Genomic DNA, 24,265 nt, shown 5'->3' with positions numbered 1-24,265 from the left:
TGTTCGGTGAAGTGAGGTTTTCTGCTGTTTACGCGAGATTTGTTCGGTGAAGTTTGAGTTCTTTGGCTCGTTGTGTTATCCGTAGGAGAAGCGGTGGTTTCTGGTGGAGTTGCAGGTTTCTTTGAAGGATTCGCGGTGTTCTTGAGTTTTTGCGAAGTTTTGCGAGGTTCTGACCGATTGATCGCTGAATCAATCGTAGCTGAAGTAAGTGTTGTTCGCTGCATTCTGTGATTCGCCAAGTTTCATGAGAAAAATGAGAAGCAATCGTTCAAGTCCGGTTGCGCCCGTCGCTGCTGAAGGCGCCGCCGCCATGACCATGGCGCAGATGGCAGAGATGATGCGTTCGTTGCAGGCAACTGTGGAAGCCTCGCGCATAGAACAGGAGAGAATGCATGAGGAGCTGGTCGCCTCTCGCGCCAGGAATGATGAGCTTAGCAAGGTGACTGAGGAGCTGCGTCAAGCTCTTCAGGAGCAGCAAGGGCGTTCTATCGCTGAAGAGGTTGCGCCGTTGTCGCCACCTTGTGTTTTCCCTATGCCTTTCGCTCAGGCGATTACTGACACGCCGATTCCTGCGAGTGTGGTTCCTGTTAAGGCTGTTTTCACCGGCGTGGAGGATCCTGAGGCTCATCTCACCACGTTCCATACGCAGATGATGTTGTCAGGGGGATCAGATGCCGTGTACTGCAAGATGTTCGTGAGCACACTCCAGGGAACGGCGCTGGAATGGTTTGTGAGCCTGCCTAACGGTCACATTACCAATTTCCAACAGTTCTCGAAGATTTTCGTCGAGCAGTACATCGTGAATAAGGCACCGCCCAGGGTGTCTTATGATTTGTTTGATATAAGGCAATATCAGGGAGAGTCCCTCAGGGACTACCTAAATCGCTTTGGGGCGCAGATGGTCAGATCACCGGCCAAAGATGAAGAAATGCTGGTCTACGCATTTAAGAAGGGCGTGCTGCCGGGACCATTCTGCGAGGCATTGATCAGGGCTCACCCCGCCACGTTTGCTGAGGTTAGGCGACTTGCGGTGGCCCACATCGCCGACGAGAGCAAAGTCGCCGAGAAGAGAGGAAGCGTGGCTCCCGCTAGGCCACGCGCCCAGACTAGGATCCACCCACAAAGGGTGATGGAGACAGCGACGGCCAGAAGGGATCAGAGGACTCGCCATCCTTATGATCCAAGGAAGAACAAGGGTAGGGGCCAAGGACGCCAGCAACCAGCACGCCGGGAATACAATCGCCCGCCTAAGCACAAGTTTGTCATGGGATTGGCGGACCTGGTCGCCATTCCCAATATATCTGCTAGGTTGAAGGCGCCAGAAAAGGTGGGCGACAAGGTGCTGGGACCAAAGCCAGACGCCTGGTGTGAGTTTCACCAAGGCTTTGGCCATACAGTGGACTCGTGTTTGGCATTAGGATACCAGCTCGACGATCTGGTTAAGAGCGGGTTCTTAAACGACTATTTGCTGGATAGAAGGACGGGGGGCGCGTTGAGCTCCCAACCAGCAGGTGCTGAGGCTCAGCTGCACGAGATGCCTACGCACGGAGAAAACCACACCATTGCAGGGGGTTTCTCAGGAGGTGGATGCACTGCATCACAGAGGAAGAGGTACGCGAGGTCTGTGATGACGGTGGATATGTTTGAAGAACACTCGCCGGAAGTGGATATTACAATCACCAAGCAAGATCTCAGGGATGTTGTGCCTCATGACAACGATCCCATAGTAATTTCGTTGATACCAGCAGGAAGAAAGGTCCACAGGGTATTGGTGGACCAAGGAAGCTCGACAGACGTGATGTTCTGGCCGACTTTCACGCAGCTGGAGCTGCCCCTTGACCAGCTGAGACCCTATGGAGGGTGCTTGTATGGTTTCGCTGGTGACCAGGTGGAGGTCAGGGGGTACATAGAGTTGAGGACAACGTTTACAGATGTGGCGGGTTCAAGAACGGAAAAAATTAAATATCATGTTGTAAACGCTCCTTCAGCATACAACATCCTGTTGGGAAGACCCACGCTCAACAGGATAGGTGCCATACCGTCGACCCGGCACATGAAGGTGAACTTGCCGTCTATGGAGGGGGTGGTGATCACCATCAAATCCGATCAGAAAGAAGTAAAAAAGTGCTATGAGAATAGCCTGAAAAACAAGAGATCGGTGAGTTACGTAACGACCACCCCGCCTCCTGGTGTGAAGCCCAGATCGACGGTAACAGAAGAGACCGCCGGAAGAGACGTGGAGATGGTGGATGCTGAGCTGGGGGAGGGGAACGCTGGTCTAGAGGAGGAAGAGGCCAGGAATCGCCCTGAGGAAGCGAGAGAACTGGGAATCGCCAGGGCGGTGATCGCCAGAGAAACCAGACCAAAACCCGTCGAGCAGTGGCTCGAAAGAGAAATCGGGGGAAAGATCTTCAAGCTAGGAAGATCCCTGGAGGATGAGCTCCAGGACCAGATCGCCAAGGTGATAGAACGGCATCTGGATGCGTTTGCATGGTCCGCCTCGGACATGCCCGGGATCGATCCCGACTTCTTGTGCCATCATCTGGCGATGGACAACTTGGTAAGACCAGTGCGACAAAGAAGAAGAAAGTTCAACGAGGAGAGGAGGCAGGCGATTAGGGACGAAACACAGAAACTCCTCGCTGCAGGCCACATCAGGGAAGTCCAGTACCCTGAATGGCTGGCAAATGTCGTGCTGGTGAAGAAGAGTAATGGGAAATGGCGCATGTGCGTCGATTTCACCGATCTGAATAAAGCTTGTCCGAAGGACTCATATCCTTTGCCAAGCATTGACGCCCTAGTGGACAGTGCTGCAGGGTGTAAGTTGTTGAGCTTCCTGGATGCCTTCTCGGGGTATAATCAGATCAAGATGCATCCCATGGATGAAGAGAAGACCGCCTTCATGACCGAGAGATCGTGCTACTGCTATAAGGTGATGCCGTTTGGGCTGAAGAACGCGGGGGCCACGTACCAGAGGTTGATGGATCGAGTACTTGCACCGATGCTGGGAAGGAATGTGCAAGCGTACGTCGATGACATGGTCGTGACCTCGCCAGAGAAAAGCAAGCACGTTGCAGACTTGGAGGAGTTGTTCACGACGATCGCCAAGTTCAAATTGAAGCTGAATCCAGAGAAATGCATTTTCGGCGTGGAGGCTGGAAAGTTTTTGGGTTTCCTCTTAACTGAAAGAGGCATAGAGGCCAACCCTGATAAGTGTGCCGCCATCTTGGCGATGAGGAGCCCAGCTACGGTGAAGGAGGTTCAACAGCTAACAGATCGGATGGCAGCCCTGTCTCGCTTCGTGTCAGCTAGCAGAGAAAAGGGCCATCCCTATTTTCAGTGCCTAAGGAGGAATAACAAGTTTGCTTGGACGAAGGAGTGCGAGGAAGCCTTCGTCAAGCTGAAGGAATATCTGGCGAGCCCGCCGGTTCTGTGTAAACCGCTGGTGGGAACCCCTCTCAGGTTGTATTTTGCTGTAACTGAGAGGGCGGTGAGTGCGGTGCTCGCCCAGGATCAAGATCAGGCTCAGAAACCTATTTATTTTGTTAGTAAGGTGTTGTAGGGCCCCGAAACGAGATATCAGGCCCTGGAAAAGGCTGCGCTGGCTGTGGTATTTTCGGCGAGGAGGTTGCGCCACTATTTCCATAGCTTCACCATACTGGTGATGACTGACCTACCCATCCAGAAGGTCTTGAAGAAGCCTGACGTTGCGGGAAGGATGGTGAAGTGGGCGATAGAATTTTCAGAGTTTGATATTAAGTATGAGCCCCGAGGCCCGATCAAGGGGCAAATCTTTGCAGATTTCGTGGTCGAGCTCTCATCCGAAGCGACATGAGTTGAGGGGGACGACTTCCGTTGGGTACTCTCGGTGGATGGATCGTCAAACCAGCAGGGTAGCGGTGCTGGAGTCATCTTGGAAGGACCCAACGGCGTGCTGATCGAACAATCTTTGAGGTTTGCCTTCAAAGCCAGCAACAATCAAGCAGAATATGAGGCGCTGATCGTCGGGATTTTGCTGGCCAAAGAGATGGGAGCCAGGGTGTTGATGGCTAAGAGTGACTCGCTGCTAGTCACGGGACAAGTAACAGGCGAGTTCCAGGCTAAAGATCCACAAATGGCGGCTTACTTGGAGTATGTGCAGGAATTGAAGAGTTCCTTTGCCTCCTTTGAAGTGGTGCATGTGCCCAGAGAGCAGAATGCCCGAGCTGACTTGCTAGCCAAGCTCGCCAGTTCAGGCAAGGGGGGTAGACAGAGGACGGTGATTCAAGAAACTCTGAAGACGCCGAGGGCATTTGTAGCAGATCACCTGGTTCTTCAGATAAGCAGGTCGACGGAAAAAGCGGCAAGAAGTCACAAGTCTTTAACGCAAGAAACGTTGAGATCGCCGAGAATTAGAGCATGTCGGGGAGAGAGGGTGAACATGACGCAGGTCTGCGCTACCCATGAGCCAGATACCTGGATAACACAGTACAAGCGGTGCCTGGTAGATGGCCTTCTCCCGCTGGATCCGACAGAGGCTAGGAAGGTAAAGAAAAATTCTAGCAAGTACACATTGATTGATGGCGATCTGTACAGGTTTGGGTTCACTCACCCACTCCTGGAATGTATACATGGCGAGAAGTGCACGAGAATCATGGCAGAGCTCCACGAAGGAATATGCAGAAGCCACGTCGGGGGTCGAGCTCTGGCCGCAAGGACTCTGCGTGCAGGTTACTACTGGCCATCGATGAGAGAAGACTGCAAGAAGTACGCGCAGTGTTGCAAACAATGCCAACAGCACGCCGATTGGCACAAGGCGCCTCCGGAGGAGTTGAAGTCGATCTACAGCCCTTGGCCGTTTCATACTTGGGGAATCGACATCCTGGGACCATTCCCGCTGGCGATCAGGCAGATGAAGTACTTGGTGGTGGCGATTGAGTATTTCACCAAGTGGATCGAAGCAGAACCAGTGGCCCAGATCACCGCACACAAGATCGAAGGCTTCGTGTGGAAGAATATTGTGTGCCGGTTTGGAGTGCCCAAGCGCCTGGTGTCGGACAATGGGACCCAGTTTGCAAGCCACCTGTTGAAGAAGCTGTGCGAAGGGGTGGGAATTCAACAAGTGTTTGCATCCGTCGAGCACCCTCAGACAAATGGCCAAGTAGAGTCAGCTAATCGGGTGTTGCTGAGAGGTTTGAAGAGAAGGCTAGAGAAAGCCAAAGGAAGCTGGGCTGAGGAGGTACCCCGTATAGTCTGGGCGTACCACACCACTGAGCAGTCAGGAACCCATGAGACCCCGTTCAGCTTGGTCTATGGATGCGACGCAATGATTCCAGTGGAGATCCAGGAGAGCTCGCCGAGATTCCAGAACTTCGTAGAGGAAGACTCGAATGAGGAAAGAAGGTTGAACCTGGATCTACTGGATGAGGTCAGGGAGGAGGCGAGGTTGAAGGCTGAAGCGGTGAAGAGAAGGATTGAACGAAGATATAACTCGAAGGTGATGCCGAGACAGTTCAGAGAAAGCGACTTGGTGATGAGGAAAGCCCACCAGTACGAGATGGAGAATAAACTGTCGCCCAAGTGGACGGGACCGTTCAGAATAACCGAGGCGCTCGGGAACGACGCCTACCGCTTAGAGACATTGGAAGGAGGGGCGATTCCTCGCACTTGGAACGCCATGCACCTGAAGTTGTATTACAGTTAAGAAGCTTTGTAAGTAAAGACAAACACGAAGTTACATTACAATGTCTCTGTTAAAACAATTTGAAAGGGGCACTCTTTTTTCCCTAAGGAGGGTTTTTAATGAGGCCACCCAATAAAGAGAAGTTTTCAAAGTACAATTTGTTTTAGATTGCGTGCCTGTTGTTTTCAGAAAGTTTTGAAGAAAGACCTTGTCACTTATATGTGACTTAAGGCAAGTTAAAGATATATTGCATGCTTTCTAAAAAGTTTTCAGTCCTCATCATTTTTCGGCGATCGGAGGCATCAGTTAAAGTTTTAAGTCCTCATCGTTTTTCGGCGATCGGAGGCATCAATTAAAAGTTTTAAGTCCTCATCGTTTTTCGGCGATCGGAGGCATCAGTTAAAGTTTTAAGTCCTCATCGTTTTTCGGCGATCGGAGGCATCAGTTAAAAGTTTTAAGTCCTCATTGTTTTCGGCGATCGGAGGCACCAGTTAAAGTTTTAAGTCCTCATCGTCTTTCGGCGATCGGAGGCACAAGTTAAAGTTAAAGTCCTCATCGTCTTTCGGCGATCGGAGGCACCAGCTAAAAGACCTCAACGCCCTCGCACGTCTTGAGGCGAGTTAAAGACCTCCTCGCCGTCGAGCGAGTGCAGGCGAGGAAGAGCGAAAAGTCCTCAGTGTTTCTGGGGGCGAGAAGATGTAACCCCTGGGGCAATGTAGAGGCACCAGTGAAAAGTCCTCAGTGTTTCTGGGGGCGAGAAGATGTAACCCCCGGGGCAATGTAGGGGCAAGTAAAAGACCTTCTCGCCTATGAGCGAGTTCAGGCGAGCTAAAGACCTTCTCGCCTATGAGCGAGTTCAGGCAAGATAAAATCCTTCTCGTCTCGAACGAGTTCAGGTATGGTGTAAAGGGTGGAAGAAGTTTGGAAGGTGGCTAAGGTAGGTTCGAAGAGAGCGCCTAGCCACCTGGTCTTTGTTCTGAAGTTCAGGAAGGTAGAGAAGGATCCGAAAGGCGCCTCTACCCCAGATAAAGAACAATGGCCAAGGTATGAAGCCAGAAAGAAGCTGATGTCGCCAAGAGTCTTTGGCGACCAGAAAAAGTTCAAACAGTGGCGAGAAAGTTAAAAACCCGTTTTGATGAAGCAGATCGGATGAAGCGATGTTTTAAGCCAATAGTTGAGTTAAAGTTCGTTGCTTGAAGAGTAATTTTGCGCTAAGGTTAATTGCCTTAATATTACAAGTTGTTAAAATGGTTGTTATTTGAAGTTGAAGTGGTTCGAAGCAGTTAAGTATAAGATCGTGCCTACGAAATCGCTAAGTTATTTCTTTGAAGTAAATCACGCAAGGAAAGTTAAAGCAGAAAAGAAGTTACAGGAAGAAATACAAAGGCAATTTCATTAAGTAAATATCAGTTCGGGGTACATAAACAGAAAAAGAAAAAAGTTCATCACAAAATACAAAGAGAAAGCATAAAGGTAGTGGATGGAGGAAATTGATCAGTCTTCAGCAGGAACCACCTTTCCATCCACCACCTCGTTGTTAAGGGACACCATGCTAAGGTCCAGATCAGGGAACAAGCAGGCGAACTGTTCCCGTGCGGCCTCGAATCCAGCAGCCAGAATTTGGGCAGAACTCAGATTAAGTTCTTCAATCTGCTTCTTGAGCTCTTCTGTTTGTTCCTTCAGCCCCTTGTTCTGCTGCTCCAGCTCTTCAGCTTGCTTCTTGAGTTGTTCAATGGTTCCTTGAGCTTGAAGAAGGTCTTCAACAACCTTCTTGGATTCTGCCTGCACTTGGCCCAGTTCAGCAGCGATTTTTCCCTTCTCTGTGTTGGCTTCAGCAAGTTTCGCCATGGTGTCATCCCTTTCTTTTTCCACCTTTCCCAGGAAGATCTCCCGATCAGCTGACCTTTGCTCCAGTTTCTTCACCTTGGCGGCGTCAGTTTTTATCAAGGCCTCTAGGTTAGCCACCTTAACGCGATAAGGTACAATCTTGCTCTCCAGCTCAATTTTCTCTTGAGCCAGAAGTTGCACCTTGTGGCGTAGATCGGTGGCCTCCTTGCGCGCTAACCGGAGCTCGGTGCTCATCGCATCTTCTACTCGGGAGTGTTCAACCTCCGCGAGTGTCAGATTGAAGGACAACTTCTCCACCTCAATCCTCATAGTGCTATTCTCAGTTCGAAGGTTGAAGAGGTCGTCCTGGAGCTTCCTGGTGGAGCTCTCCACAGCTCTAGATATAATAGTGGGGAAGTCTTCTGCCATCATCTTCAGTTTAGCAGAGAAAGGCTCCCACATCCTCTTAACCTCAATGGAGAGACCTGCCTGTGGAGGCGCCGGTTGGGCCTGTTGTTGGCTCTCGCCGCCACCTTCTTTAGTTGGTTGATCAACAGGTGCTTCTTGGCGAGGTGGCGACGTCGGGGATTCAGTAATTAGAATTGGAGAGTCATGAGCAACTTCATCCCCGATTGGAGCAGCGTCTGCGGCTGAGGCATTTGAAGGAGGACCCCCTCCAGCTGTTGCACAAGGCGTGGAGGCGCTCGGGGGGTCCTCCATGAAGTTTGGCTCGGGGGCCTCGACCGCAGGTGGCGCAGATGCCAATGGAATGGCTTGGACTGGTGAAGCAGGAGCTGGTGGAGGTGGCAATGATGGAGGAGGAGCAGGCGTAGACGGCGGTGTTGATGTTGGAAGAGGGGGTGGAGCAGGTGGAGAAGAAGGTGCCACCCTCTTCCTCTTCGTGATAAGGCCATCTTCGGTTACCTCGTCGTCTTCCTCTTCCTCCTCATGGACTACTTGGGGAGCTTTCCTCTTGGGTTTCCTGAGGACAAGCTTTTTCCGTTGGTTGGCGGGTTGGGCCTCAGAGGAAGTTGGGCCCCTGGGTGGCGATCTGCCTTGAGCAGCGGCGATCTCCACCACAGAGTTTGGCACGGTTTGGGAACCCGATGCCAACCCGTGGGTTCGGGCGAGCGCCCTCAGTTCAGCGAGCTTGCCCTGGCCCAACATATTATCTGCATGGAGCAAAAATGCATGGGTTAGTTCAGAGAGAAAATAAATGCATAAGGCAATATGCAGCAAAGCAGATAAAGGGTGCAGAAAAATAAAACCAAAGTCTTGCGCACAACGCACAAGACGCCCAGAAACAGTTAACAGAAGTAGTATTAGAACAAGAACTTAAGCGTTCTAACCTATTCGAATTTCGAGTTGGTCCTCGAAGAACTCGAAGCAGATGAGGGTGGTGGTGAGGAAGGTGATGTTGGCATCCGCCACACTCTTCCAGAAGAAACAGAGATCTCTGTCCAAAGCGCCCATGCTATCAGGACTTCTGGGTCTCCTGAAGCAGCTTTTGGACTCTTTGTTCCCCTTGTTTACCCAGTACAAGGGGAAACCGTCGAGCAAGGAAGCGTCCTTGTCGTTGGAGCGTATCTGGACGAACTTGCCCTTCCAGTCTTTATAGGATTGCTGGAAGATGGAGAGGATTGACCTCCCAGCAATCCCGTTCAAGCTAACCCACAGGCGATCTCCTGGGTGCTTGGCTTCAAAAAGGAACAAGAAGACATCCACAAATGCTGGCAACCCCAGGTGGTCGCACATGACTTGGAATGCCCGCACAAACGCCCAACTGTTGGGATGAAGCTGGGCGGCGGCAATGTTGAGCTCGGTGAGAAGCTCCCTCTCAAAGCGAGTGAAGGGAAACCTGAGTTTCACCTTCTTGAACAAGGTTGTGTAGACAAAACAGAAGGGTCCACCGTTGTTTGCCTTGTCATCAGCGCAAACTGGCAGGCCAGGGGGGCAAGGTAGCACTGTCATCTTCTCGTCGTGCTCCTTGTGGAATGATTGGTGAGGCTCATCCCCCTTCGTCAGTCGCAGAACTGCCCCAGCAGTGTTCACAGAAGATGTTTCCCCCAACAGGGTCGAGTTGGCCCAGGGATATAGTTTTTTGAAGTCTGGTGGGGGGACGGAGGCTCCTCCGGTGACAGGCGGAGTAGCCTGGGCCAGGTTGGGGCGGGAAGGTGCAGGCCTCTCAGCCTGAGAAGACGAAGCGCCGCGTGCTCGCGGTGGGTCGTGTGCTTGTGAGGAAGGGTTTCGTGATGAAGGAGGAGGATTTGGGGTGATCTTTGAGCGAGTCATTGTTGAAGCTGCAAAGGAAGAAGAAAAGGAAAAATGATTAGGGTTCACAGAGGTTGACTCGATCATGGAAGAAGGGTGAAAAACGAACGAACGTAGGTTCGTTGTGACGTTGACGGAGCCCTAAGTTACGAAGAAGGAGAAATAGCAAAAACAACCCACAACGTATGCACCAGACAGTTAAAGGATGATGCGAATCGGTTAAAATGCAGGAAAAACCACCAGGAGAAGGAAAGGAAGTACCTTTTATGATCAGGAAGGCGATGGAGAATGTTGGTGATTCAGAATGTTGAAGAACGCTGAGAGCTTTTTTGCAGAAGAGAGTTGGAGCGTTTGAGGATACGAAGAAAAGTGATGGAACAGTGGAGCGAAAATGGGTTTAAGGGTTTTTCGAAATGGGTTTGGGAAGCGCAAATGTTAACTGAAGGTAACCGTTGATGAAGCCACGTGTCGAGCGATGGGTGAGGGGTTTGGTGGAGCGTCAGAGAAGCAGAAAGTACAACCGCTTGGAATTCTGCGTCAGTACCACGTAGATCGGTGTTGACGTGACTCTTTCAGTCTTTTCGCTGGACAAGTCTTCGCTTAAGACTGGGGGGCTTGTGTACCTCCCTGGTAGTCGGAAGTGATGACGTGGCATCAAGCTACAGTGTAGGCGTGTTGACAAGGCGCCAGATTTGTAGAAGGGAAGGAAGTCGGGGGGCTCGTGAAGTCGCCAGTTATTAAGTTGGCGTGTTCCGATCTCCAGCATACCAGAATCGGCGATCACCGGGTTAAAGATGAAGTCGCCAGATGTAAACTCAGGCGACCTAGTGGTGCAGATTATGAAGGCGGCCGGCGAGACCACAGGGAAGGTGTACGAAGGCACCCTAACTCGCCAGTTCCAAGTAGAGATCGCACTCCCAAGTTAGCTATGCACTGGGCAGTACCATGCATAAGTAACTTAGCCAAAAAGAGAGTCAGAAGCAGCGCCCAAGTCAAGGAGGCTCCAGATGATGGCACGTGTACGACTGGATGCGAGCCACGTGTCCAGGTCTGTAACTGCCAGGAGAGAGAAAGTGACCAGGTATAAAAGGGTTTCCTATCGAACTTTCGAGGTACGCACGTTCAGATTATACTCTTTACGCTTGCGAGTTCTTGAGCATACTGTGAGAGAGAACATTGCACGGTTCCTTGAGAGTTCTAGAGTGTTATTGCTCTTAGTATTTGGTGGTTCGGTCACTGACTTGGGCGTTGGAGTGCGATCGGCCGCAGCGGCGCCGCTCTGTTCTTTTGCAGGTTCTTGAGGTGGATCTTGGCGGAGGACGGAGGTTGAAGCAGTGCACACGTCGATCCAAGTTTGACGAGGCAAGTTCCAACGTTCTGGTCAACAAGCAGGATCAGAAGGGTATCAGAGAGAGAGAGAGAGAAAAAATTTGGATTGGAAATTTGGATTTTCCAATTTTTAAAATCCGTTTAATCAAAATGGATTTCTGATTTGAAAAATTGATAAAATATGGATTAGGAAAAAAACCAAATTTAAATAAATGGATTTTAAATGGAATAAATCAGGGCAAAATTGGAGCAATTTCATTAAATTGAATTTTTTGCCCACCCCTACCAAATACACATACAATCTTCAAAGCAGAACACACAAAATTCTTCATCAAACACATTGACTTGAAGGAGCAGTATCCATCTGCAACATAATATACGTAAGTAGTGGCGATTTTAACTGATGTAATTTTAATTTTGAATAAATAAAATTTAACCACCACTTTTTTATAATCTGTTTTATACACTTATAAAATTTAACCACCACTTTTCCATAATAAAATAAAATAATGTATAAAGTTATAATCATCCATTCATTTCATTGAAAATTAAAGCACACATAATAATGTTCAAAAGTTTATATGTAATTGAAAATTAAAACACATAAAAAGCTCATACATCCCTAATCAAGTTTAAAATTACAACACATAATTGTTCAAATGTTCATACATCCCTAATCAAGTTTAAAATTAAAACAAACATCCCTAATCAGTTTTGCTTCCAACACTTGATCCTATTACTTGATTAGGTGATGAAATACCACTTCCATAATCTGATGCCTCAAATAAATAATTTTAAGTTAATGAATTTGTATGTTTATAATTATAAAATAAAAGACACTAATAAATATTTAAATATATTAATACTTCATTGGTGGATGCATGAACCAAATTAGTTGTCATTGCAACAAAATATTATGGAACAACTTTTCTTGAAACAATATATGCAAGCAAAGTGTTCATTTGATTTTTCACAGTTACAAGCTCATTTTCCATTTGAGTTATCTTGTCCTCTCCACATTTGAAAAATACTCCACATTTGAAAAATATGCATGTACCCTACTCAATCAAATACATATAATATAGCAAATCAGAATAGTCACTCAACAATTTGTATATATTGAAGCAACTCACGATAGCCTAAACGAATGGTCTTCTAAGTACACTTCTCTATGTGGGAAACTTACTTATATTTATCACCACATTACTTTATTTCAAGAGTCCTAAATACCCTCTGCTATTTAATGCCAATATTGGTAGACACTACCTTTTGGATAGACTGAAACAAAAATTATATTTAAGCATCATCGTTTTGTAACTTTTTTGTTGTTATACTCATTATTGCTGCTATTAAAGGTTGTCAATGATTTTACTTCATACATTTTGTTAAACTTTAATAACACATGCATTAGTAACTAATGGCATAAAAAATATTCATCGCGAATTTACTTTTATAATAACTTTTATGACAATGTTTTTAAGACAACTTATAATAATTTTGTTATAAAATGACATTGGTAATCATCCCAAACTTCAATTTCTCATCACAAAATTCGTTATTATTTATAACAACAACAAAATATCTTATAATTTTTTTTAATGATTAATATATTCTAAACATTTGACTTAGTATTACGTTGATAGCATGTAAAAACCGATTAGACCAATTTCAACGTAATGCATACTTACAGTGTAAAATTACATTGGTATGTATTGTGATTTTCGTTACTTTTAGTTAATTTGAAGATTTTAAAATATATAAACAGTTATACATTAAATAATAAATAAGAGTATAAATGAATTAACATATATTTGAATTAATATTTAAAAGCATCCCTTGACCAAATAGTAACGGACTAGCTTGACTATTCAAGAGTCCTAAATATATCATAGATTGCTCAACTTCTCTTCTTTCACCCTATTTTTGTCCCACCCATGAAATCATCTCTTAATAAGGCCCTACTATAGCTCACGGGTAAGAATGCAAACACCACGTCACGCCTATTATTTTACATATTCAAAATTTTAATTCAAAATGAGTTCTACCACAAATTATTTATGTTCAAAATTCATTTTAAGATGTTCATAAAACCAGAACTTACTTTCCCAACATTCCGAATCTCCAACTAAAAACAAATAATACAACTTCTCCTTGAATTTAGTTTCACACTTAAACTACTCTGTAGCTCGTATTCAAAATTCGTCTCACTCAAGTTTAAACTAAATGAGGTTAAGTTTTAATTGTAATTTTAACTTCTTAATTGTAGAAGTATTGGTTTACCTTTTAAAAAATGTAGAAATCATTACAGTATACTTGATCTCTTTAAACAAAAAAAAAATCATTCATCTACAGGTCAAACCTCGGTCATCGGCCTGGGGAAAGACATCGAATATCGATGGACTGATAGCAATAGTGGATCACGTAAGTTGGGCCCCACATATTGCATGAGTTAACATGGGTTAACACCTCGATACCAGAAGAAACCTAAGTCACGAGAGGATTATGCATGGGGTGAGTATACATTCGGGTACGACACAAGAAAGTGTTCCTTGGAGGCGCTAAGGCCCGTTAGGGTTAGGGTTCCTAGGGAAAGATTGCATGCATGACAAGTGAATACTTAGGGCACCCACATAACAGATGATGCCGCAGCGCTGGTACGTGAGTAGGTAGCTTGGCGGCTACGCTGTTAGGTCTATGCACTCCAGAAAAGGGAAGTCTTATGCGTCATATTACGTTAAGATTGTGTGATAGCGGTGCAAGGACATCCTCGCAGGAACCCTAAGCCCACTAAGAGACGTGGGAGCATCATAGAAGTAACCCTAGATACTACCTATAAATATGGTGGTAAGAACCCTAGTAAGGTACGTCGTTTGTAAGACTGAAACTGCATATACACATTATTGTTTCTTTAGCCCTTACTGACTTGAGCGTCGGAGTGCAAACGACCGCTAGGGCGCCCTTTGTCTTTGCAGGAAAGCGTCCTTCAACCCAAGGAAGTTCGATTCTCAGGTGGAGACAAGCGGGCCAGAGACTCCCGTTTGAGTCAACCGGCAATCGAGTCAACCGACGAGAACATTTGGCGCCCACCGTGGGGCCCGATAAAACTAGGTCCCATCCGCAATCGTGTTGAGAGCCACCAGCAAAATGAGGAGCACGAGACAAGGATCTATTGCGCCCTCAGGAGGGGACAACGTCTCCATGCAACAACTCATGGAGACCATACACGCCCTTCAGGAGGCAGTAGCAGAGTCCAGAGTCGACCAGGATCATTTCCAGGTTGATCTGGCCAGATCGCAAGCAAACAATGAAGAGCTGCGCAGAACCAATGAGGAACTGCACAAGAATTTGCAGAACGTATGAGAATGTACTATGGATGAGCGAGCCCCGCCGTTGCCAGTTAAGGCTCCCTCCATGCCGTTCTCTCAGGTGATCATGGACATTGTGATACCAGCCACCCCTAGTGCTTTCATCGAGGGGTGGGGGGGGGGGGGGGGGTAGGACAAAGAGGAGAATATGCTCGGTAGCCACCCAGTCTCCAAGGGAAGAAGGGGTCACCCGAATCGAGATCGCCCAATAGAGACGACCCAAGCACACAGAGGAGGTGCTGGAGAGAGAGATTGGGGGTAAGAAGTTCAAGCTCGGCAGATCTTTGGGCCAAGAAGCGCATGACCAGATTGTCGAGGTCATAGCACGACACATGGATGCTTTCACATGGTCATCCTCAAACATGCCTGGCATCGACCCCGATTTCCTGTGCCACTGCCTCACCATGGACCCAAAGGTCCGACCTTTCCGCCAGAGACGAAGAAAGTTCAATGACGATAGGCGACAGGTCATCAGAGAGGAGACCTAGAAGCTGCTGAGCGCTGACCACATCAGGGAGATACAATACCCAGAGTGGTTGGCGAACGTAGTATTGGGAAGTGAAGGATGTGTGTGGACTTCACGGATCTTAATAAAGCCTGCCCGAAGGACTCCTACCGACTGGCCAGCATCGACGCCCTGGTAGATAGTGCCTCAGGGCGTAGACTCCTAAGCTTCCTGGATGCTTTCTCGGGGTACAACCAAATCGGTATGCATCCCAGGGACGAATGAAAGATGGTGTTCATGATGAAGCTGTCATGTTACTGTTACAAAGTGATGCCCTTCAGGCTCAAGAATGCAGGCATGACCTACCAACGACTAATGGACAGAGTACTTGCGCCCATGATAGGACGAAATGTCCAGGCGTACGTGGACGACATGGTGGTCACTTCCCAGGTGAAGGACCAATACGTCGCAGATTTGGAAGAGTTATTCACTACAATAGCTAAATACAGGTTGAAGCTGAACCCTGAAAAGTGTGTGTTTGGGGTGGAAACAATCAAGTTCTTAGGGTTCCTACTCACTGAACGTGGGATAAAAGAAAACACAGAGAAGTGCGCTGCAATCATAGGTATGCTCAACCCGATATCGGTGAAGGAAGTGCAACAACTGACAGGGCGGATGGCCGCTCTGTCCAGATTCTTGTCAGCAGGGGAGACAAGGGGCATCCCTATTTCCAATGCCTCAAGAGAAATAGCAGGTTCATCTAGACCAAGGAGTGTGAGGAATCCTTCCTCAAATTGAAGGAGTACTTGGCTACCCCAATACCATGCAAGCCACAGGGCGATCAGTTCAGTCCTAGTTCAGGAGTAGGACCAGGTACAAAGACTAATATACTTTGTGAGTAAAGTGCTCCAAGGGCCTGAGGTAAGATACCAAGCCATAGAGAAGGCAACTTTGGCAATAGTATTTTCAGCGCGAAGACTTCGCCACTACTTCCAAAGCTTCATGGTGATCGTAATGACAGACCTGCCCATTCGCGATCTTACAAAAACCTTATGTGGTAGGTAGAATGGTGCGTTGGGCAGTGGAACTATCAGAGTTCGATGTGCAGTACGAACCTAGAGGCCTTATCAAAGGCCAGGTTTACGCTGACTTTGTGGTAGAACTCTCCTCAGAAGCCACACACCAAAAAGGGGCAGATTTTAAGTGGGTCCTCTACATAGATGGGTCTTCTAACCAACAGGGGACTAGGGCTGATGTCATCTTGGGAAGACCAAACGGGATTCTGATTGAGCAAGCCCTGCGCTTTGCTTTCAAGGCCAACAATAACCAGGCGGAGTATGAGGCCCTCATAGCTGGAATGCTGCTAGCTAAGGAGATGGGGCCGAAAAGTTTGATAGCAAAGAGTGACTCTCTGCTGCTAACGGGACAAGTTACAGGAGAGTACCAGGCCAAGGACCCCCAGATGGCCGCATACCTACAGTATGTTCAGATTTTGAAAGAGACTTTCATAGTTTTCGAATTAGTACATGTCCCTCGAGAATAGAATGCACGAGCTGACTTGCTAGCAAAGCTCGTTAGTTCATGCAAGGGGGCAGACAGAAGAAGTCATACAAGAGACCTTGAGGACACCTCAAACCACCACAGATGACACGACGAAAGTCCAACAGATAAGCACCTCGGAAGGTGTCAAGAGAAGTCATTGGTCGTTGGCTCAAGAAACCCTGAAAACACCCAGAATAAGCACATACGCGTTACCAGGGGAAGAGTCAATGCAAGTTTGCCTAGTTGAAGCATGAGAGACTTGGATGACCCCCTACCGACGCTACTTGGTTGATGGGATACTTCTGCTGGAACCCATAGAGGCCAGAGTAGTCAAGAAGAATTCGAGCAGATACACCCTGATCGACGAAAATTTGTTCAGACATGGTTTCACTCACCCCACCCTGATATGTGTAAGTGGTGAGCAGTGCACGCGCATTATGGTAGAACTTTACGAATGGATATGCGGGATTCACGTCGGTGGCCGAGCTCTCTCATCGAAAGCTGTTCGTGCAGAATACTACTGGCAAATCATGAGGGAAGACTGCACGAGATATGCATATCGTTGCAAGCAGTGCCAACAACATGCTGACTGGCACAAGGCGCCCCCGGAAGAGCTGAGGTCGATCTATAGCCCATGGTCATTCCATACCTGGGGGATTGACATTCTGGGGTCGTTCCCTCTATCACTTCGACAGATGAAGTACCTCGTGGTTGCCATTGACTACTTCACAAAGTGGATAGAGGCTGAGCCAGTTGCGCAAATCACAACCCACAAAATCTAACACTTTGTGTGGAAGAATATGGTATGGCGCTTCGGAGTCCCAAAGCAGTTGGTATCCGATAATGGCACCCATTTTGCTAGCCAATAGTTGGGCAAGCTATGCACAGAGCTGGGCATAAAGCAGGTATTCACATCAGTCGAACGGGCAGGTCAAGTTTGCCAACCGAGTTCTGCTTAGAGGTCTGAAGAGAAGGCTAGATAAAGCCAAAGGGACCTGTGATGGAGGAGGGCCAAGCCAAGCGTCTAAAGATCAACCTAGGAGCGTCTAAGACCAAGCTAGGAGCGTCTAAGATCAAGCTAGGAGCGTCTAAGACCAAGCTAGGAGCGTTTAGGACAAGAAGACTTGGATCAAGCTATGAATGGGAGAATGACATATTAGTACATGTTCCGTAAAGGCCCATCAAATGTAGCGTAGTTTTAATTGGGGTGTAAATAGCATAGCCATGTGGACAAATGTTTATTTTTCTGCACATTAGAATTAAGGAAGAGTTAACCTTGATTAGCTAAAGGTTTCTAGAAGCCTTCACTAATCAAGTTCGGCCATGTGAAGGTTGGAGGACCATGTGCACCCATGTGCTCCATGTCACCCATGTGCTTCACATTTACATTTCATTTAGCTAGCATTTCATCTTCTTTTAGCTTAACATTTACGGCCTCCTTAGCCTATAAAAGGAGAAGCCTATCACTTGTATTTGCAAGATTAAATTGAGTAATGTTATGCTGCCCATTTTGTGCCATACTACCTAGTTTCTAGGTTTTAATCTTCCTTCACCATCTATCAAAGGGCTGGCCGAACCTCCCTTCTTCCATACTCTTCATGCACCTTCAAGGTCACCACAATTCCTAGGAGGACCTTGCCCATTTCATACATAAGCTTCCGCACCATATTACCAAACATCCAAGAAGATCTCCTTGAGAATGCCATCATTTGGTATCAGAGCAAAGGTTCTTCAAAGATGAGTATTTCTTGGTCATTTTCTTTTTGAGTTCTTCTTTAATCCGTGTTTTTCTTCATATTCCATATTGTCTTGCTGTTTTTTTAATTTTTGCTTTGAATTGGTGTGCTGTTTGGAAATTCCAATTGGTGCATCTTGTTCAATTGTTCTTGAGCAATCTTTGTGCAATTTTTGGTAGGATTCCATATACTTTGTGTTGCTGTTTTTATTTTAGGTATTTGAGTCCTTATTGCAATTTTATTTGGTTCATTTTATGTTCATTGAGTCTTTTAATTTCTGAATCTATATGTGTTTTGTCTAGTCATGTTCTTCCAAAATGTCATCAAATCATAGTAGTACTTTGTTTGGCTTATTTTGTTTCTTGATTTTGGTCTAAATGTTTGATTTGAATCTGCTGTGTTTTTGATCCTTTGGTGCCTTTTATTTTTAGCTTGAGTTCATATTTGTGTTTAGATCTACACAAATTCCATTTCACCAATTCCATTGTGTTTTTCTTTTGGTATATCTTGCTGTTTTCTTTCCAGATTTACAGAATCCCCTGTTTTGCATAACTCTGTGCTGGCTGTTTTTGCTTAATAAAATTATTTTCCCACATAGGAAATTTCTGATCCTCTGGATTTTGCAAGATTGAGGTGTTAAGGAAAAGACAAAAGAAGAATCAGTTCAAAAAAGTCAATAGAAAAAAAATGATAAATATTATAAAAACAGTGTGCAAATCTGGCCCTACAACTGGCGTAACTAAACACTGATTTTAGAAAATTTATTAAAAGAAAATGGTTCATGCTTTTGTTGTGAAACCAACGCCAGAATTTAGTTGAGATCTTGATTTATTGGCATATAGATTTTCAGAAGCAAATCTTAAAAGGACAGCTCAGCATAAATCAGGGAAAATCACGCTCTCTGGCCGACAACAATTATTTCAGTGGTGCTGTTTTTGATTTTTAAATCAATTCTAGTGCTATTCTTAGGATCCATTTTGTGTGCCTACCTTTCTTTGAGTACCTTTTATTTTTCTTGTCTAATATTTCTTTGGAACTCTTTCTAGTTGCCACATTTTAATTCCATTTGTGTGGTACTGTTTTTTTCCAATTAATTTGTTTCTTGCTTTAATTCTTTGGCCTCTAAATTTGGTGGTGGATTGATTCTCAATTGGTGCTTATTTAAGTGGAAATTGACGTGAGTGAGGTCTAGTTTGCTTGATAGGTGCTGGATTGGAGAATTAATTCCCTAATTCCAAGAGGAACAAAGGCAAGGGCAGAAACAAACACCTACCAAAAACATCACATACATTGGAAGGCCCAACAAAGAAGAGACAACCAAGGAAGTGCCAATAGAAAAAAAGATCAACAAAGGGAGTTCATTTATTTTCCTTGCAACTTAACTTTTGTTAATTACTTCTTTAATTACGTAATTAGACGATGAGTGTGTCTTCAAGGGCTCCAAGTGTCCAAGAAGCCTCACCTAGGGCCGATTAGTGTAGAACTATCTAGTTTAGCAATTGTTAATTGTTTTAATTGCATCTCTTTGCTTTAGATAGTTACGTTTTTAATTGTCTTGTATTGCTTAAAGCTTTGTTAATTTTTGCTTGGTTAATTAGTTAGTTTGCATTGTTTTCTTGCATTAAAATTTTGATTTCTCCAACTTAATTGTGTTTTAAGTGGTTTACCAAGAGAAAGCTTTGTGTGAAGGCATTAAGGGATAGTCTTTGGCTAAGGCAAGGCTTGGTATTTAAGTAGTCCACTGTGACTCACCTCCCTTACCTGGAAGACTACCTTCTTTGACTTCCCTAAATTTTCTCAAAGTAAAATACTTCTACACACAAAGCTCTAGTCATGTCTGTTTCTTCTCATTCTGCAAAGTCTATTGAAAGTGAAGTAAAATCTTTAAAAACTCTTTTGAAAGAAGTTTCACAAGCTGTGCAATTGATTTCATTTAGACAATTGGAGAATGAGACTAAAATCAATGAGTTGACTAAAGCCAAGGAAGAGAAGTCTCAAAAATAAAAAAAATCTCATACTCATACATCCCATTCTAAAAGTAATGAGTCTTTAGGGGAGGGTAGCCTTAGAATCAATGACTATTACCAACCACCCCCTAGAAGAAATAGGCAAAGGGAGGAAGAGAGTCCAAGGGAAGTAAGGGTAGACCTACCCCATTTCTATGGTAAGGAAGATGTAGAGGTATACCTTGATTGGGAGATGAAAGTAGAGCAACTCTTTGCTTGCCATAAGGTGAGTGAAGAAAGGAAGGTACCCTTAGCAACCCTTAGTTTCCAAAGTAATGCCATGTATTGGTGGACCTCTCTAGAGAGAGACCGACGTCTTCATAGGGAGCCTCCCATTGAATATTGGAATGACCTTAGGGGAGCCCTAAGACGTCGCCACATACCTTCTTACTACCATAGGGAGTTAATGGACAAGCTCCAAAGACTCCAAGAAAAAAACATGAGTGTGGAAGAGTATAGGCAGAAAATGGAGCTCTACATGATGAGAGCATCCATTAGAGAGGAAGAAATCACCACCATATCTAGGTTTCTAAGTGGGCTCAACCTTGAGATAAGGGATAGAGTAGAACTTCTACCCTACCAAGACTTGAATGACTTGGTTCAACTTTGCATTAAAGTTGAACAACAAAATTTGCGCAAAACTTCAAGTCAAAGGGTGGGTTCTTACTCCAACTTTTATCCCAAGAAAGACTTTAAAAGGGAAGGTAGCACATCTAGAGACAAACCCAAAGAAACTACCAAACCTTTAGTGAAAGATGCCTCCACCCCATCCATCCGTGCTAGGGACACCAAGTGTTTTAAGTGTTTTGGAAGAGGGCATGTGCAAGCGCAATGTCCAAACCAAAGGGCTTTGTTCCTAAAAGGAAAAGATGAGTACACTAGTGGTGAGGATGAACCTAGTACACAAGAAAAGGGGGAAGGAGAGAGGATAAATCCTTTGGAGGGGGACTTATTGATGATTCAAAGAATCCTCCACAATCAACCTAGTGCATCCATCGAGACACAACGAGAGAACATCTTTCATACTAGATGCAATGTTTTAGAAAATATATGCTCTTTTATAGTGGATGGTGGATCATGCTGCAATTGCTGTAGCACTAGATTGGTTGAGAAACTAAATCTACAAGTAGTTCCTCATCCAAAACCTTACAATTTACAATGGATAAATGAGAATGGAGAACTACGTGTAGACAAACAAGTGGAAATCAAGTTTTCTATAGGTAACTACAAAGATAAAGTTTTATGTGATGTAGTACCTATGGAAGCTTGCCACATCTTATTAGGTAGACCATGACAATTTGATAAGAAAACCTTGCATGATGGTCTAACTAACGAGATTTCCTTCATCCACAAGCACAAAAAGTTTGTACTTAGCCCTTTACCACATTCCCAAGTGGTAAAAGACCAAATACAAATGAAACATAAGAGGGATGAAGAGAAAATAGAAAAAGAGAAAACTTTTGGGAAACAAAAGGCGTGGGAGAAGAGTGTTCCTTCCCACAAGGTCATTCAACAAGACAAGCACATTGAAAATACCCTTGAAAACATGCTTCTTGTTGAACAACCTAGCCTTACCTCTTGTAAATGAACACTTGCAAGCATAAGCAAAAAAGAAGAGTTTTTAAAAGAAGCTTGCATAGATAAAGACTATTTCTCAAATGTGCTAGGATATCCCCAAAAGAATGTCAAGTTATCTATAAGCATCTACAAAAACAAAGTTTTGTGTGAAGTAGTGCCTAGAGCAACTTGTCATGTCTTATTGAGACAACCATTGCAAAGTGTACAAATTTTCATACACAATGGTTGTACCAACGAGACTACACATGAGAGAAAAAGTCTACATGAAGGAGAACTCATGGGCCAAATTAGAGTTGATAAAACTCTAGAGCTTTTAAAAGGAAAACTTTTGTCACGCATGAGAAAAGAGGTTCAAAGACATTACTTTAGGTACAATTCTTGTTTTCAAACTACACCTAAGGCAAAGTCTCAAGAACTCTATACTCCTTCGCCTTTTGTAAATGATCCTTGGGAAGACACACATTTCATATTAGAGCTTCCTAGGACAACAAAAGGTTTTGATTCCTTCTTCATGGATGTGGATAAACTCTTCCTAAGAAAAGTGACAAGCCTCCATGATTTATCTTCAAAAATAGTGATGGATAGAGCTCCAAAATTTGAAAAAATAGCTCTTCCTTCTATGCTTCACGAAATCATGAGGGACACCCACAATTCTTGGGATAAGAATCATTTTCCTATTGAGCATGCATACAATGGAGTAGTCCACAAGATTACTCATAGTTTTCCATTTGAAGTTGTATGTGAACATAGTCCTCTTGCTCTTTTAAAGTGGTTACCACCTCCTAAAGGAATTATGCCTAAGGGAAAAGTAACTACTATTGGAAATTTTAGAAAACAGAAGAGGATTAGAGGACATATACAACCATCAAAAGGGAGATATTGTGAGAAGTTGCCAAAAACAAAAGAAAAACAAAAATGGCAACTTCACACAATTAATTTTTCTCCAAATGCTCACACTAACTCCTTTGCTTTGTTTCAAGATTCCCATAGATTGACATTTGATCAGGGAGGACACACCTTGACGAAGCAAGAGGCTGCTATCCGAGATCAAGTCTGAAAATCTGAGGATAGATCTTCTCAAGAAGGAGGAGATGATGGACACCATCCAACCACAACCATCCCCCTAAGAAGCAAAAGCATTGGATTTGAGGACAAATCCTTTTTAAGAGGGAGGGGATGATGGAGGAGGGCCAAGCCAAGCGTCTAAAGATCAACCTAGGAGCGTCTAAGACCAAGCTAGGAGCGTCTAAGATCAAGCTAGGAGCGTCGAAGACCAAGCTAGGAGCGTCTAGGACAAGAAGACTTGGATCAAGCTATGAATGGGAGAATGACATATTAGTACATGTTCCGTAAAGGCCCATCAAGTGTAGCGTAGTTTTAATTGGGGTGTAAATAGCATAGCCATGTGGACAAATGTTTATTTTTCTACACATTAGAATTAAGGAAGAGTTAACCTTGATTAGCTAAAGGTTTCTAGAAGCCTTCACTAATCAAGTTCGGCCATGTGAAGGTTGGAGGACCATGTGCACCCATGTGCTCCATGTCACCCATGTGCTTCACATTTACATTTCATTTAGCTAGCATTTCATCTTCTTTTAGCTTAACATTTACGGCCTCCTTAGCCTATAAAAGGAGAAGCCTATCACTTGTATTTGCAAGATTAAATTGAGTAATGTTATGCTGCCCATTTTGTGCCATACTTGCTCCTTACCTAGTTTCTAGGTTTTAATCTTCCTTCACCATCTATCAAAGGGCTGGCCGAACCTCCCTTCTTCCATACTCTTCATGCACCTTCAAGGTCACCACAACTCCTAGGAGGACCTTGCCCATTTCATATATAAGCTTCCGCACCATATTACCAAACATCCAAGAAGAGCTCCTTGAGAATGCCATCAACCTGGGTAGAGGAAGTTCCTAGAATTGTGTGGACTTACCACACCACTCCCCAGTCCACTACCAAAGAGACACCCTTTAACTTGGTGTATGGTTCAGATGCGATGATTCTTGTAGAGATCCAGGAGAGCTCACCACGATTCCAGAACTTCGTGGTTAAAGAGTCCAACGAAGAGAGAAAGGTGAACCTGGATGTACTTGATGAAGTCAGGGAAGAAGCGAGGATCATGGCAAAAACCTTGATGAGAAAGGTGGAGTACAGGTACAAGTCCAAGCTGAGACCTCGACAGTTCCAGGTCACCGACCTGGTGATGCGGAAAGCCCACCCATACTAGTTAGAAAACAAGTTGTCTCCCAAGTGGACTGGTCCATTCTGCATGACAGAAGGCCCTTGGCAGAGCAATCCCTCGTACGTGGAACGCAACCAACCTTAAGTTTTATTTCAGTTAAGATTATTGCATTGTACACAGTTTTTGGGGACACTCTTTTACCCTTATAAGGGTTTTTTAACGGGGTCACCCAATAAAATTATTCAGTTGAAAAGAAATATTTTGTACAGTGCAGTAATGAACCTCTCCCTTGGTTTGATACGCCAAGATTGGGAATAGTAT

The 24,265-nt window shown here is 45.1% G+C and overlaps 2 protein-coding genes across 2 annotated transcripts; both read left to right on the top strand.

Annotated features, from left to right (window-relative positions):
* Positions 1-15,965: 15,965 nt before the first annotated feature.
* Positions 15,966-16,442, top strand: LOC137817879 (uncharacterized). Its single transcript, XM_068621104.1, has one exon. It carries the CDS (start codon positions 15,966-15,968, stop codon positions 16,440-16,442), a length of 477 nt encoding a protein of 158 aa, XP_068477205.1.
* A 7,205-nt stretch (positions 16,443-23,647) lies between these two features.
* On the top strand, positions 23,648-23,989 carry LOC137817877 (uncharacterized). The gene has a single exon (XM_068621103.1). The coding sequence runs from the start codon at positions 23,648-23,650 to the stop codon at positions 23,987-23,989; it is 342 nt and encodes a 113-aa protein (XP_068477204.1).
* Positions 23,990-24,265: the final 276 nt, after the last annotated feature.

Source organism: Phaseolus vulgaris, chromosome 10, assembly GCF_000499845.2.
Source record: "Phaseolus vulgaris cultivar G19833 chromosome 10, P. vulgaris v2.0, whole genome shotgun sequence".
In the NCBI taxonomy this organism is placed as follows: domain Eukaryota; kingdom Viridiplantae; phylum Streptophyta; class Magnoliopsida; order Fabales; family Fabaceae; genus Phaseolus; species Phaseolus vulgaris.
Note: the sequence above shows the minus strand (reverse complement) of the source record. Positions and strands in the feature narration are given on the sequence as shown.